The sequence below is a fragment of the Castor canadensis genome, chromosome 7 (assembly GCF_047511655.1).
Source record: "Castor canadensis chromosome 7, mCasCan1.hap1v2, whole genome shotgun sequence".
Taxonomy (NCBI): domain Eukaryota; kingdom Metazoa; phylum Chordata; class Mammalia; order Rodentia; family Castoridae; genus Castor; species Castor canadensis.
The window spans coordinates 23,274,595-23,290,310 of record NC_133392.1 but is presented as its reverse complement, the minus strand read 5'-3'; the positions used below and the strand labels follow the sequence as shown (position 1 = coordinate 23,290,310).

Genomic DNA, 15,716 nt, shown 5'->3' with positions numbered 1-15,716 from the left:
AGAAGAGGGTATTTCAGAAAGAAGAAAGATGTATTACACAGAACATGCATAAATTGCCACTTCTGGGAATGGACTGAATGTCAGAGTGGATCTGACTTTTCAATTGGTGTTTGAATACTGCTTACCCTTTTAGTTGTCATAGTTGCTGTTTTTAATATAAAAGTAGTTGATATTGGCATAAAAGTAAATTAAACTCATAGTGAACTCCCCTTCCCTCAAAACACTTGGTAGCTCTGCTATGGAGGACTTCAAGGACTGGCTCTACAGCACCTATCTCATCCAGGTATCAACACACAGCTGTTCAATATGAAAAAGAGAGGGGAAGGCTGGAGAACAGAGCTAGAAAAGAGATTTCCAATTCTTACCCCAAGATAGAACTAAGTGGGGTAAAAGGTGATAAAAGTTGTGGGTTTCATTTTTTTTATTTAAGCATGTAATGTACTAGTTTGAGGTTCATTTCACAGATTTTTGGGAAGTCATTTTCACATTGGCTTAAGGACTAAGGCTTGTTTTCCCCAAGTGAAAGAGATTAGACCTTGGGGAATTGTTACAAGGTTACTTACTCATGCAAATAAACACTGAGATCAGTAATTGTCCCCTGTTCCCTGTCCCTGCTTGCACGGATCACCACAAGTATGGAAACATTCAGGTCACTGGCTGGGACTTTAGTCCCAGAAGTTAAAGAGAGGAACAATAATGGCCAAACTTGGTAGTACAGATTATCTTACATGATGCATCCTTACTGAGGAGCATAAATACAGAACTATGTGTATGTGTAAAATTGCCATCTGAAGCATTCTGATATAGAGAATCACACATGGACATGAAAAGTGATATACAATTTCAGGGAGTTAGGTTTCTTGTACTCATCTATTAGTCCCATGGGGCTCCACAGACATGGTGGCTGTAGCCTTTTTCTTAAGAAGATCCACCTATACAGTGCCACTCACAGGACTAATTTCTTCAATAAATCTTAAACGCTTTAGGTTCTGAGATGTGTTTGAGATCTCTAAAATAAACATAAAATAAGAAATGACTTTCTACAAAGTTTTCAATCCAACAGTTTGGCCAACATAAACTGTCTAATGATATATATGACACACATAGTCACAAATACACCCACGTTTGATAAACCAATAGAATATAGATTTTTTCTTTTAGGATTTTACTATATGAGGTACCATATAGTGTGCAAACCTCACACATCCATACCCAAACCCACACAGAGATATTAAAAAAATAAAAATTTGTATCCTGAATGAAAACCGATCAATTTGTTCTCAGTCGAATGTGGGAGCTAATAACAAATGCCACGTCTGATAAATATGTTAACATTTTTTCCAGTAGTACTTCCTGTGATTGATTGTGATTAAACTTGCTCTTTTCAGCTTGACTCCCAAGGCAGGAATGTACAAAGAAAAGTATCCTTATCACATATGTAAATTATAAGACACGCACATTTCAGAGCAGAATTGGTAAGAAACTGATACAGATCAGTTATTGGACCTCACAGAACAAAAGCTTTCTGGATTTCACATCCATTTAAACTTAGGGACTCCAGTTCAAGCACAGATTAATTATAAATTATAATCTAAGGACATCTGAAATAAGATCAAGGGGACAATCTGAATAACACACCCAGATATGCATATGTATCCCACTTCATGCAGATGAGCCATAAGTGAAGTGTTTATCATGTGTCATATATCTCAGTATCTTCTATAACTTCTGAACACATCATAAAAATAAAAACAAATTGTTCACTTAAAGAATATATATATATACACTCATATATGTGTGTATATATGTACGTATATATATATATATATATATATATATATAAAACTGGCATATACTATATAAAATATGAAACCTGGAATATAAACAATGGATTCCCTATACTTAAATTTTGAACAAAACAATAAAGAAGGGATGGAAAACAGGAAACTATTTTAACCAGGGAATGGGAAGAGATAATGTAGATACATTTTTGGAGCAACTGACCAATCTGGAGCCTGGTTTTGATTAATGTACTTTCCAATCTTGCCAGCTACATTTGCTTACTCTTTGCTACCCTGACCTTTGTGTTCCGTCCTTTGTTCCTCATACTCTCTGTTCCTTTTACTTGGAGCTATGGTTATTGACTGTCTTAGAGATAGAGAACAGGGGAGGAAGAAGGGTAGGATGAAGGAGAGGGTTAGACAAGGAGGGAAAGAGATATATTTTGGTACCAAGACAATGTCAGTTTTTTTTCACACTGAGATGAGTCGTGTTATACCTAGACCCTTTATTTCAATTGATAGGTAATTTTTTTTTCTGGTTTGTTTTGACAGGGATAACGTTTCAAATGAAATCCCTTTATTGATTTTTCACCCTTGGATAGTTTCTAGAGATGCTGCTCTTGCTAAATAAATGAGTAAATAAATAAATACATAAATGTAAAATTAAATAAATAAATAAAATTAGAACTGATGTATTTCATGCCTTGTGAAAGCTGAGCCTGAGATGACATGTTGGCATTATCAACCACCATGCTTTTGGGGAACACAGAAATAACATTAGGTTTATGAAAATGTGCAGGTCAGTGACAGCAATGGCCATATTCTTTTTAGGATGTGAGGTTGTGTGCATTAGATGACACAAACCAAAAAGCAGCATTATCCTCAAAAGCTTGAAAATGAGAGCAATCTGTGCTACTACCAATTCCATCCAGAGCTTCCCAAACAAGGGGTGTAGTCATGGGAAACAGACCTTAAAGCTCTTTCATTAGTTTTCTGTTGTGAGATTTTATAAGTTCCACAGATCAGCAGCATAGGTTTCGTCAGGGAATTTGTTAAGAATGAAGAATCTTAGGCCCCTACTGAATACTGATTCACATCTTAATAAGATCCTTAGATGGATTGCAAGGAGGTTAACATTTGACAGGTGAGGCTTTAAAATTTTTAGGCAACCTTCTTAGTGAGGCAATATAGCTCTATGCATTCATTGATTCAGCATACATTTGGGAAGCTCCTTGTATATGTAGATGTGGTATGTGCTGGAGATAGAAGACTGAACCAAGATATGTAGTCCTTGCTCTCATAGCACTTATAGACTGGTAGGCAGGAAAGGTTATGATGACATAATTACGTTGTCATCATTGTAATCAATCAAATGATTGTGATAATTTCCAACTGAGATGGAAGCAAAGATCCTAAAGAAAGAAACAGGGAAAGGAAGGAATGAAGGAGGGAATGAAGAAAGGAAAGAAAGAAAAAAAGAGCAAGAGAGAGAGAAATAAACCAGGTTAGATTGGGACTTTAAGAAAGGCTTCCATAATAAGTAAGTGCTCAACCTACATTGTTTTCTCCTGACTGAGTTTTGTGAAATAACACTTTTATTCTCTACGCATATTTACCATATGCCCTGCAGCTATTATTACTTAACTTTCTACGTTTTGGTTTTCTAATCTGTAAAATGGGAATGACAACCTACAAAGTTGCCATGAGGATTAATTGTGATAAAGTATATAAACTGCCTGGCACAATTCCTAGTACAGCATAATTGCACTGAATCACGGTTAGCTACTGCAAGAACTGCTAGTTCTGACTTTTATTTTACAAAGAAAGTGAGCTATAAAAGCTTTAAGTTGATTTTTCAAGGTGACACAATTAGTAGGCAGTTTTTTGAGACATTCATACATGGATATGAATCCTGAATCTACAACCTACTTCTGCAGACGTCTTGTACCTGAAGCCACAATCTCCACAAAGTGTAGCCCCTCACTAACATACCTAACTTAGGCTGATTAAGAACCACCGAAGGGTAAGCCATTGATTCAAATGACTTCCCCGTCTTGCTGCCTATCATGGGGTACACATGAGTTGATTCCTTTTTCTTGTTCTTTCCAAGTGTTTTATGAATTTCTGAACAAGACAGTGAGGCATTGTCTGTCAAAATGAGGAAGCTGAAAAAACATAAATCAAAACAAAACAGCAGTAGCAACAACAGAAGGCTTTAGAAATCAGAAGTTTTTTAATTTTCTCTTTACCTGGAAAAAAAACCTTGATTGTATGAAAAATGGTTCTAGTATTGTCATTATCCAAATATAAATAAATCTGGACCATATATATTATAGTACATATGTAAATATATGCACTTATGAAAATTATGCAGACATTCAGGATTACTGAGGACAGGAAAAGTCTCTATCCCCAAATGACTTAGATTATTGCCACTGTATCTGCATAGACTTGGTTAATGACAGATTGCTAAAACTAGTATTACTATGAACATTGGGACACAGTTGATTTACTTACGACCATCCACAGTTCTGGCCTCGAGATGCACGAGGTCTGGTTCCTTGTTTGACCCCATCACAGACCTGAAAAATGGAGAAACATAAAATGGAATATCCACATTAATAACTATACGTGTGCCTCAGTGAAGCCCACAGACTATTAATATCCATAGACTTCTAAAACCACAATCCTAGGACTAGATCTACTCTATTTATGTGTATAGCATGACAGTAAAATTTCCACTTCAAATAAAATGATAATGAACCTTTATTTGTTGAAGGCCAGACTGAATTCTAGCAAGGATATTGTGTTATTAGCTCAGACTAAGTCCTCCATGTGACATACTTGTATTTCAATAATAACCCCACTGACAACATATTAAACTTTCAAGATTTATTGCACAGATGCCAGGCATGCTGCTTTTTAGCTGGTTGACTTGAACAGTGATTTACATGGCAAACTGATCTAATTAAATTTTTCACTTGAAATTTGCAGCAATATCTTTGACTGCCCTCTGATCTATGAACAAATGACATGACCCAACCAATGTAGCAATAACTACGAGAGAACATTCTCTGCATTGTTGAATCCATGTGACCCAAAAAATGCAGATGGATCTCAATTTCTGATGTGTCCTAAAGCCATATGTGTAAGTAAAATAAAAGCCTATTTAAAAGTCCTCAGAGGCACGTATTATTTTGTATAATTTTGCAGTGAGTCATACTGAATAGAAATAATTATTTCGTTATATAAATAAGGGAAATCATACTGTATCTCCAGATATTTTTATATGTGAGATTACTCAAAACTGGGATTATCTGTGCTTATTTTTTATAAATCAGTACTTGAAGAACTTTAATTAGTTCCACTTCTATATTGTCAAAAGTCTCCAAACTGCTCCTTCTGCCTGCCCCCAGCCCTTCAGTCCAGCCAACAAATCCATACTAGAAAATGCAGATCTGAAAAGTACACATTACCTTCAGGACTTAGTATGGTATACAAGACCCTACATGACAGGCCCCATCTCACTTTCACTGCCTCACCACCTGCCACACTCGAAGATTTTGCTATTATTGAAAGTGCCACATTCATCTCCCTGCTCCCCTGTGAGCCTCTGTGAGGTTCTGACTCTTATTTTAACACACAATGAAAAGTCACTTCTGTTAAATATGACCCATTTACAACAAGAAAGCATTTACAAATATTTATTCCACTTACAAATATTTATTTTGATACAAACCTTGTGAGATGTTTATTAGTTTATTATAAATAATTATTTTTGTCTGATTTTCCAAATGTGAGATCAACCCCTTCCCTCAACATGCCTGTGTACAGACCCACACAAATATGCACACTCACACACCAAACAGAGCTACTGAGGAGCTTTGTTTTAAGCACTTCAGATTCACAGTACTTGGCATATAATAAATAGTCAAATGTGAAATGAAAGAAGGAGAAAGCCAAGGAAAGATTAAAGGAAAGAAGGAAGAAAGTAAAGAACGGAGAGAGGGAGGGGAGGAGGAATAGCCAAAAGGAGAGAGAAGGGTATAAAGTCTGTGAATTCTTTGAAATAAGTAAATTAATCGTTGCCCTTGGGGGCATTCCCAGAACTCTTCATATTTGAATTCATTTTCCCGACTCAAAGAATCTGAGGCCTCGTTAGCTCAGTTGCTCTTCATCTTTACAAAAGAAGTCTCCTGAAGGCCCTATTATCACTGCTGTCGGTAAGTTTTCTCTGATTGATACATGGCCCTAAAATCAGTCTACTCTAAACATTAAATCCTGCTTTCTTCTACCTTGAAGCAGACATGCCCTAATAAGGGTTTTACAAATTTTCCCAAAGAGATATGTCACATGCATTTGGACATTTCATATTTTTTAAATTTTCCTGAACACAGAGGTGACACTTCTATGAGCATCTTAGTTAAGCACTGCAGTGTCGGTTGGGGCTGGTTCTCAATCTACTTCCATACACTGAACTGTTGACTGGACCCATAGGTAAACTTTTCTGAGAAGGTCTCAAATAATGAGCATTAAAAGAGAAAGTGAGCTGTCTAACAACAGTCAAACTAGATTTTTTTTTCCCCAAAAATCTTGTGTTTTGAGACAGGGTCTTTCTATAGTAGCCAAGTTTGGCTTGGAACTCACTATGTGTAGCTCAGGCCATTCTCAAATTAACAATGCCATCTTTGCCTCCTGAGAACTGGGAATACAAGTGTGGTTTTCAAACTATTAATAGGTAGTTACATGTTGTTCATTGGCCCCCTAACCTACTTCTTCCATGAAACGACCGTGAATTTTTATTTCCAGAAATTTGGCATCCCAGAAACACAATTTTAAAAACTAGTTACAGTCGTTACTTAAGAACTCTGTATTATCTTTAAAGGAAAAAAAATCTTGTTTCAAGTAACATTTTCCTCTTATCAACTAAGGAAAAAGATGTAAGAGCAAAATAGAGTCCATGGTTTTTCCAAAATCTACTGTGGCTATCCAACCCCCTTACAATGCCTAAATGTTCTTCTATCTTTAGTAAAACAGCTACTACAACAATAAAACTTCACAATTATTTCTGCTTTAGCTGTGGCTCAGGCAAATTCTGAAGTGTTTGCAAACAATGCAAACTGTCTGTGCAGGTACTGTTTTTAATGGTCAAGGCATTGCCTAGACACCTTGGGGAAGCACGTCACTGCAGCTAACCACCTGGTATCATTATTCTAGTGTTTGTACTCCCCAATGTTTTAGTTGGAACTATGGAGTCAGGCAGTTTCCTGTGTGTTTTAAGATCAACCGTCATTTTTCTTCTTCATCACCATCATAACCGTCATCATTGTCATCATCACTATAATCCTTATCATCAGAGTAAAACAACACAAATAGTACTGAAGCAAAAATGAACTCTTGGAGGTCTTAATTGAAGAATATTATCTCAAGACAGATTTTGAGCATCTCTATATAAACCTGTTTGTAAGTATGATCTCTAGTATTAAACATGAAGGGTTGGCTGCCATTGCTTTATGCGTCTAGATCACCCTGTCATGGTTTGTTATATACCTTGGCATTAGTGACTCTCTTACTACACTGAATTCAAAAGGAGAGTATCTTTTAATACTGAATTCTCTGTGCTTAGCAAAACATGGAGAAGGATGTTTCTTCAATAAATATATGAGCAACATATTTACACTGGCCAATATTTACTATTAGGTCCAATATATGAGGTTATTCAATTTTAAGATTCAGAAAGGATTTTCCAATGAGAAGATGAACAATTTGGTTCAGGATCTTTTAATTATAGAAAAAGACAATAGGTAGCTATATCTTGCCTACTGTGATATTTGAAGACATAGGAAGAAAAAACTTTTCACTTCCAAATAGAGATCTGGGACAGAAGAAAGTTCTGGAAACTCTTTGGAGAAAAATGGATTGAATCTTCCAGGTGAAGGAAGATCATTCTTTTTTATGATTCTATTAAAATATAAATTGACCTAGGCCTAAAGCCCTAGGTCAGAGACAGCATGATCCATGTGGATATCAATTAGTAACTTAATAGGCTACACCCAGTGTTTGTAAAGTACAGAAGTAGAAGATAAAATGAAAAGTTAGCAGACATCCAGTCATGAAACACATTTTGCTTAATGGTAAGGTCTTACATTTGATCCAAAAAACTATGGGCTGACAAATCAGAAAGTTTGACAAGTTGAAAGGCACATGTAACTAAATGGAAGAACTTCATTCCCTGTCTATGATGGGCATCCCTATCGAGGGAATCCATTACGTGATAGCCCCCAGGCCACTCCAGCCAGATCAGCGCCATTGACGAAATCAAGACTGAGCCTACTGCAGCCTTAACCCTCTGTGTTTCCAGTGTCTCAAGCTAATGTTTGCATTGATGTGCCATTTTGAAATAAAACCAAAGGATTATCAAAGTGAAGAATATGAAGCAATACAGACTGAGATAGTGCATTGGGGTTATTAGCAGTGCCGAATCAACCTTCTAAAACACAATCAACCCAGTGCAGCCTTTGCAGACACTTTCTACAGAGGAACTCAGAAACGTCACTAGTTTGTCATTCTCCTGGCATTTTGTCTGAGTTTATACTAGTTTAATATAGTGCTCAATAAATGCTGCAGAGCCACAAAATGTCCTGATGTAGATAAGTGCAGAGCAAGTATTAAAAAATAAACACTGTGATGGTATAGCACATATTTATTCAGATTTAGAATTGCAGTTAATGGCACATGGGGGAATGAGGAGGGGTTCTGCACAGGAAGAGAGGCTGGGAGGATGGAGACCCTGCCATTCTCTCCTTTGCTTTAGATGTAGCACTTGCGTGGCCACAGGATGTCTCTTATAAAGGAGCCATGGAAACAAGCAGCCCTGTCAGCAATCCAGAGAAGAAACAAAATGCCTGGCAGGTATTAGCACTTGGATTCCTTCTAAGCTGTAGCTATAGCTACCTGTCACCCTAGTCAGACTCTCAAACAAACATCATTAGGAAAACCCTAACTAAAAGTTGTAAGTTTTATTCTTTCTTCTAGGTAGTAGTACTGGGGTTTGAACTCAGGGTGTCATAATTGCTAGGCAAGCACTCTACCTTTTTTGTTTGATTGCTTGTTTTGGATATTTTTGAGACAGGGTCTCGTGAATTATTTGCCCATCCTGGCTTGGAACCACAATCCTCTGATCTCTGCCTCCTGAATAGCTAGGATTATAGATGTGAGCAATGAACACCTGGCTACAAGTTTTATTCTTGAACAAAGCAGTTCAGCCTAAGGTCTCACCTGCTGCCCACCTAGAGCAAATGGGCTAGATAAAATTAAAAGTAGCCTAAAGGTAAGATTTTAACATGTCTCCTTAGCATAAGAAACATGTTTGCTTTTTGCTTCTTTTCTTCTGGCTCCCAGGGTGCTTCACTGGTTTCCCAGCACCAAAGGTACCTCCTATGAATAACAAAGAAATAGATTTCCTGCCTCTATAATGTGAACTAGCATGGCCAACAATCATAACCCATCAAGTTCAAGTTCTGTATTTTGTCATCCTTACTTCTCTAGCCATAAAATCAACATAATGTGTCACTAAATACGTGTGTGTGTGTGTGTGTGTGTGTGTGTGCATGTCTGTGTGCACATGTGAGTGTGAATGTGAGGGTAGCAAAGTGAGGAATGAGTGTCTGACACAGAAGAGAGGAATACATACAGTTCAGGAAGGCAGTGACAGGGTGAGGATGCTAATTGCACAATGTGCTCAGTAGAAATAAAGCTGAAAATTTAAAGAATATGCTAGAAAGAAGCATCATATCTCTGGAGCATCACAGTTACCAGACCTAATAGGCCAAGGCAAATCTTTCTGCTGACATTCTCCTCTTCCTCCCCACTTTCTCTTTTTCTAATTGAATGAGCTTGCTTTTACATCATTATTTGCATTTCTTATTTCCTTCATATTTCCCACTTTTATACCTCCTCCCCTTCTTTGCCTTTGTTGGTACCTGAATAGGGACATGAGGGTGTAGAGTCCTTCACAGGTATCCCCAAGCAGAAATTATAGTGCCGATGAGATACAGAGAAATGGATTTTAAATGATCAATCACTGTGGTCAATGAGGAGCTTATAAATACTTTTATTAAAGTTTCTTTTTATCAACATGTACATATATATATATATAATTTTGTTTTTGGCTGTACTAGGGTTTGAACTCAGCACCTCATGCTTGCTAAGCAGGCACTCTACCACTTGAGACACTCTGCCAGCCCTATATTTTGTGTGCTGGGTATTTTTGAGGTAGGGTACCATGAACTATTTGCTTGGGTTGGCTTTGAACTATGATCCTCCTGATCTCCGCCTCTGAGTAGCTAGGATTACAGGCATGAGCCACTAGCACCTGGCTTCATTTTATACTTTGATGGTATCAAACTTCTTAATTTTACTCAATAATATACCTAGGAGATGGTTCCATATTAAAACATAAAATTAATAGGATAAATCATAAGTATGTTAATCTATTAACTAAAAATATTCAATTTACTCAGCTATTGTCTGTTAATGGACTCAAAGCAAACATGTATATAAATGGAAAAAATACATCTGAAAATGTATAATGGTAGTCAGCTGTGAGAGAGTTCCTGGGTTGTAGGTAACAAAGAAATCCTTATGTCTATCAATGATAGTTAAATCTCTCTAAAGAAGATATATATGTATTTATGTGTGTGCAATAGTCTTATAATTAATGTTAATAATTCTGTACTATCTTAAAAACAAAATTTTATGAATTTTAATAAATTAATAAATTTATTAATTTTAATTTAATTAATATGATTTATTAATTTTTGTTAATTTTCTTTAATCTAGAAAATTAAGCCTAGGAGAAAGTATAGTCAATGTGTGCAAATCACAAAAGGTCAGAAACAGAAGGAATGAGTGAAGTAAAAGGGAGACAAGAAATTTCTCAAGTCTCAAAATACTTAAATTCTGACACCATCTCACTAAAGGTGCTAGAAGGCTAAAACGCTTGTGGCCTGAAAACAGTGCACAAAGCCCCAAGTGGGCAGTGTCTACTTTGATGTTAAATTCAGAGTAAGAATGGGGGGGAGGCTGGAGATCCTGCTGGGATAAGCGGGGCCATATTAACAAAAGACCAGAGAAGAAGAGAACCCAAGCACTTCTCCTTTCTTTCCATTTCTGTTAAAGACTTAGGTAAGGCAGGGGGTGGGGGCAGGGGGGAGAAATGACCCAAGCCTTGTATGCACATATAAATAATAAAAGAAAAAAAAGACTTATGTACTAATAAAGTAGAGGAAGAAGCATATAAAAGTCTAAGAGAGTTGAAACATGAGCATTTTATTGCTGGAGATATCTAACCTTTGGAGATTATATTCCAGAAGAAATACAGTTTTCTTATGTCTGGGGACAGCTAGCTCCATTTTTTGTTGTTGAAACATATTAAGCAAAGGGGAAAATTAGCAGACTCCCAATATATCATGATTTGTTAGTTATAAGTTGCAGAATGCACTAGAGTACTTATATTTCAACTTTAGAAAAATATGCACAAAACAGAAACTAAAAAAGCAGAAAAAGTAATTAGATATTCTAGTATCTTCTGATACCTCCATGAATCACCCTGTACACTACCAGTGTGCTGGTACAGGTGACTCACCATGCAGGCTATTGCTCTAAGCTAGGGATTCCTGGGTGCCCTTCACACTTAACATCACATGGAATACATGGTTGGTCATGAATTTCCTCAGTTATAACTTCAATGGAGAAATTAATGAATTAAAACAGTTTGATGGATATCTACCATGTGGTAGGTGTAGTTTTAGGCATTAGGGTTTTAATTGTGAATAAAAGGAAAATCTCTGAACCTCATGCAATTTACATTTCAATAGGGAATTGTGTGTGTGTGTGTGTGTGTAGGTATTACATATATATATATGTATGTAGGTATTCTTTTATGTATATAGTATTATATGTGGTGATAACCACATCTCTGGAAAGCTGTCTATGAAATACAATATAAAAATGATAAGAGATTTAACTACATCTAAGAATAAAACAAAACAAACCCATTTTGGTGGGGTGTAGCTCAATGGCCAGTGTCCATCTACTAAGTGTGGGACTGATGTCAGACAGGAAGGTGAAGCTATGCCTCTGTCAGTACCCTGCTCATCATTTGTCACAACGTGGATAACAATGCATGTTGTACTCCTAGAAAATTAACATATGACACAAATTCAGGAAAAATAATGACAAGATAAGAGAACGGTAGTGCTGGTTCTGAAAGCAATAATTACTTGTCTGAGGTCCCACAGCTAGTAAATGATACAATCAGATAGGAAACTAGGCTTTCTAATTTCTTCACATCTCATTATACCAGGTATAAAAAGGATAATGATAATAATAATAGTACCTAAAAATAACATTGTTTGAACAAGTAGGAAGACACTTCTCAGAAACATAGTAACCTCTATCTGTATGGGCAGATTCCTGGCCATTGCAAGGTTGGTTTAACCATCCTTATAGTTGCTTGTTCATACTTTGTCAGCCTATTGTGATGCAAAAGTGTTCTTTTGCTTTATTGCCATGTATTGGTACTTTTAGAAAAATACCCTCAGAGTTATTGCCCACAATTATCTCAATTGAGAGAGGAAAGAGAGTCACTCAGTAAAACTTATAAGGTAGCAAAGTAGAATTGGCTTAGTCAGAGGTAGATTTATCTTCATCGTGAAGACAAAAGTCCTTGTAGTGTCAAGTGGCAGCTTTTCTTCTGAGTACTTTGCTTATTTATAAAGAATTTCTGGAGTTCCAAATACAAGGTGTGAAAGGATTTGGCACCAAGCAAAGACAGTGATGCTCTTCTGTGAAGACTTTAAAGACCCTGCTAGTTTGCTTCAGAACTCATATTAACTGCTTGGCAAAGGAAGCCAGTGTGAGAATAGAAAATAAAAGCATACCTCTTAATTTATCACTTTTTTTAAAAATTCAGTATTTTACTATAGATGTGAATTCCTAAAGATGTGATTTTGCATCTCAGTATCATAGAAAGAAAAGAGAGGGGATGGGAAAAGAGGGAGTGAAAAGGACATGGGTTAGAGGGGATAGGAGAATATGAGGGGCAGAAGACCGGGCTGGACACATGATGAGATGACAACAGGAGACAGGAAGAGCAGAGATTTTATTCACCTGGCCATTCTATAGCAGACACAGTCACTTCATGGTTTTTTGTCTTCCACTGATTTCATAGCTTCCACCATTTGGAAATACACTTGACGGTATCAGCATGATTATCATTGGTATAATTTGCTTAAACAGCAATGTTTTTTAAAAAATCAATTGTAAAAGTAATATATATTCATTTAAAATAAATCGCAAAATGTATCCAAGTATAAACTGGAAAATAATAAAAACAACCAACCCCTCCATCTACAAATGGCCACCTTTAACATTTTGTCATTGCTCCTTCAGAACTTTTGGTACTATTTAGTACAATTTTTGCATCATATCATTACTATAATTTGATGTAACAGAACATACTGTTTTGTCAGTATAAAATATTCTCTAATTTACCTAATTAATTTTCTGATCACAGGGTATTGGTAGTGTCTAAATTTTACTTTATAGTAAACTTTTGTAGATGTTGCTGCACTGATTACCTTTGCAGGTAGGTATTTGCATGTTTGTAGTCTTTCTGGTTATTCAATAGAACATACTATTAAATGAAGGAATACTGGCTCATGAAGAATGGACACTTGTTTAAGCTTCCTGATATATATTCTCTGTCTTTTAGAAAGTTTATAAATATTACATTTGTAGGATCAACATGTAAGAGTATCAACTTCTCAAATTTTCAGCAAGTCTATATAGTATCTTCAAAAATTCTACCCATTTGATAGATTAACAAATGGTACCCTTCTGCTTCAATTTTTATTTCCTATTTGTGAGATTAAACATTCTTATGATAATTGTCTCCTTTTTTCTTTTAATTTTTTTGTTCATATTTTTAGTGACTGTAGCTATATTCTTATTCAAGTTTGTCATTTACAAGAATGCCTAAAATGTGGAGGATATTTACTCATTTTCCATACTATATTTTGACATTTTTTTAATTGGCTAATTTGGAACTGGTATTGTTTGTTTTGGAATTTAAAATATTGTTGAACAACAGAGGTCACCATCATTCATAGAGATTTGTTTTGTTTTGCAGGAGAAGCATACAACCTTGCACTTTTTTCGCTTGGCTAGGACAGAGTAAAGAGAGGGAAAGGAAGAAGTTAGTGTGTGTGTGTGTGTGTGTGTGTGTGTGTGTGTGTGTGTGAGAGAGAGAGAGAGAGAGAGAAAGAGAGAGAGAGAGAGAGAATCACCCTCCTTTTATAAGAGGTGTGAGGTGTCTAACTGAACAGCAGAACGAAAGACCAGAAGTACTGGAAAATTCCATACTTCCATGATCATCCAAGCAATTCTGTCACAGGGGAATAGCACTTTCTTTTGATGTCTCCATTCTAGGTTAGACACAAAAAAGTGTTCCTTCAACAAAAAAGATCTTAATAAGCAGGAGAGTCTTGCCCATGTGTGCCAATTAGCAGGTGGCACATTAATGGTACATTAAAGCCTAACAGAGATCATTTGCCACCAACTCAGAGCAGGGCAAAGAGATACCTGAAATGGGAAAGAACCATAAGTAAAGAAACAAAACATAATCCAAAATTAGGCTTGTTTACCATATGTTCTCATCACTTCATTGGCTGAATAATTAAATGATGTTTTTAAAAACTGGAGAAAGAATTATTCCTTCCAGGAGAATTCCAGTGTATAATATACAAGAAATGAACAAAATTAAGAAAATCATCATATGTACACCTACAATAAAAACTGGTACAGGTGAAATTAACTGATGAATACTAACATTAGTGGCTCTAATGAATAGCCTCAAAGTATCTCTTCTAAAATATTTGTTAATTATTGTGAACATTTTAACATATGTTCACAGAATGCTTAACACTTCTCCTTCCAGGAGTTGCAGCTTTAATTTTCCTTTCCTTGATGGTCCACTGGATATAGGAACTTGGAAAAATTGTTACTTTGCAATGGGGAAATGTGGCAGATACTTCCCTAACCTAATAACCAAGGTTAACAACATCAGGTATAAGACAGGTTGATATTTTTTTGCTATGATCTGATGAGAAAGGCATATCATTTCTGTAAAATCCTTTCCAACAATCTACAACCCTGTAATCATAAGAAAAAATCAGACTAAATCAATTTGAGGGACATTCTACAAAATGTCTCACAGGTACTTTCAACACTGTCCAGGTCATCAGAAACAAGGAAAGGCTGAGGAACTGTCATGGATTTGAGGAGACTAAAAACCCATGAAGAATAAATGCAAAATGAGGCTTTAGATTAGATCCTGAATGAAGAAAAAAAATTAGCAGAAAACTCAGCAAAATTGAAAATAAAATCTCTTTTTGAGTTGACAGCATTCTACTAGTATAAATATCTTAGTTGTAAACATCGCCCATTGTTACTCAAGGTATTAACATTAGGTGAAGCTGGATGAAGAATACATGGGGCTCTCCTAGTACCTTTGTAATTTCTTATACTAAAATTATTTAAAAATAAGAAGTCACGGGATGAGAAACTATATCCAAATATCATAAGAATTTTACAAAATCAGTGTCATCACATGGAATGGACTGATCCATTGCGTCCATCTTGTAAAGCAAGTAAACAGCTGCATTATTTCAGGTTTTATAACTTTATTATTCATAACCTTCAACAACCATAAAAATAAAGTAACCTTATTTTCTACAAAAGTGATAAAGTCAAAGTCAGCCTGGGCTCAAACAAAAGAAAAGAAGGTGATACAGTTAGAATAATGCCTTTTATTACTGGGATGTTCTTATTCTCAGTTTGTTCAGAAGTAGAAAAACAATGCTGACAGCCAAA

At 36.0% G+C, this 15,716-nt stretch overlaps 1 protein-coding gene across 5 annotated transcripts in view; it reads right to left on the bottom strand.

The window, feature by feature from the left end:
* Sorcs1 (sortilin related VPS10 domain containing receptor 1) overlaps nucleotides 1-15,716 on the bottom strand; it is a 484,666-nt gene that overhangs the window by 137,691 nt on the left and 331,259 nt on the right. For all 5 annotated transcript variants that reach the window (XM_074078345.1, XM_074078344.1, XM_074078347.1 and 2 more), the window contains exon 6: nucleotides 4,299-4,363. In XM_074078345.1, coding sequence (XP_073934446.1) covers nucleotides 4,299-4,363 — 65 coding nt within the window. The remainder of the gene's footprint in view (nucleotides 1-4,298; nucleotides 4,364-15,716) is intronic.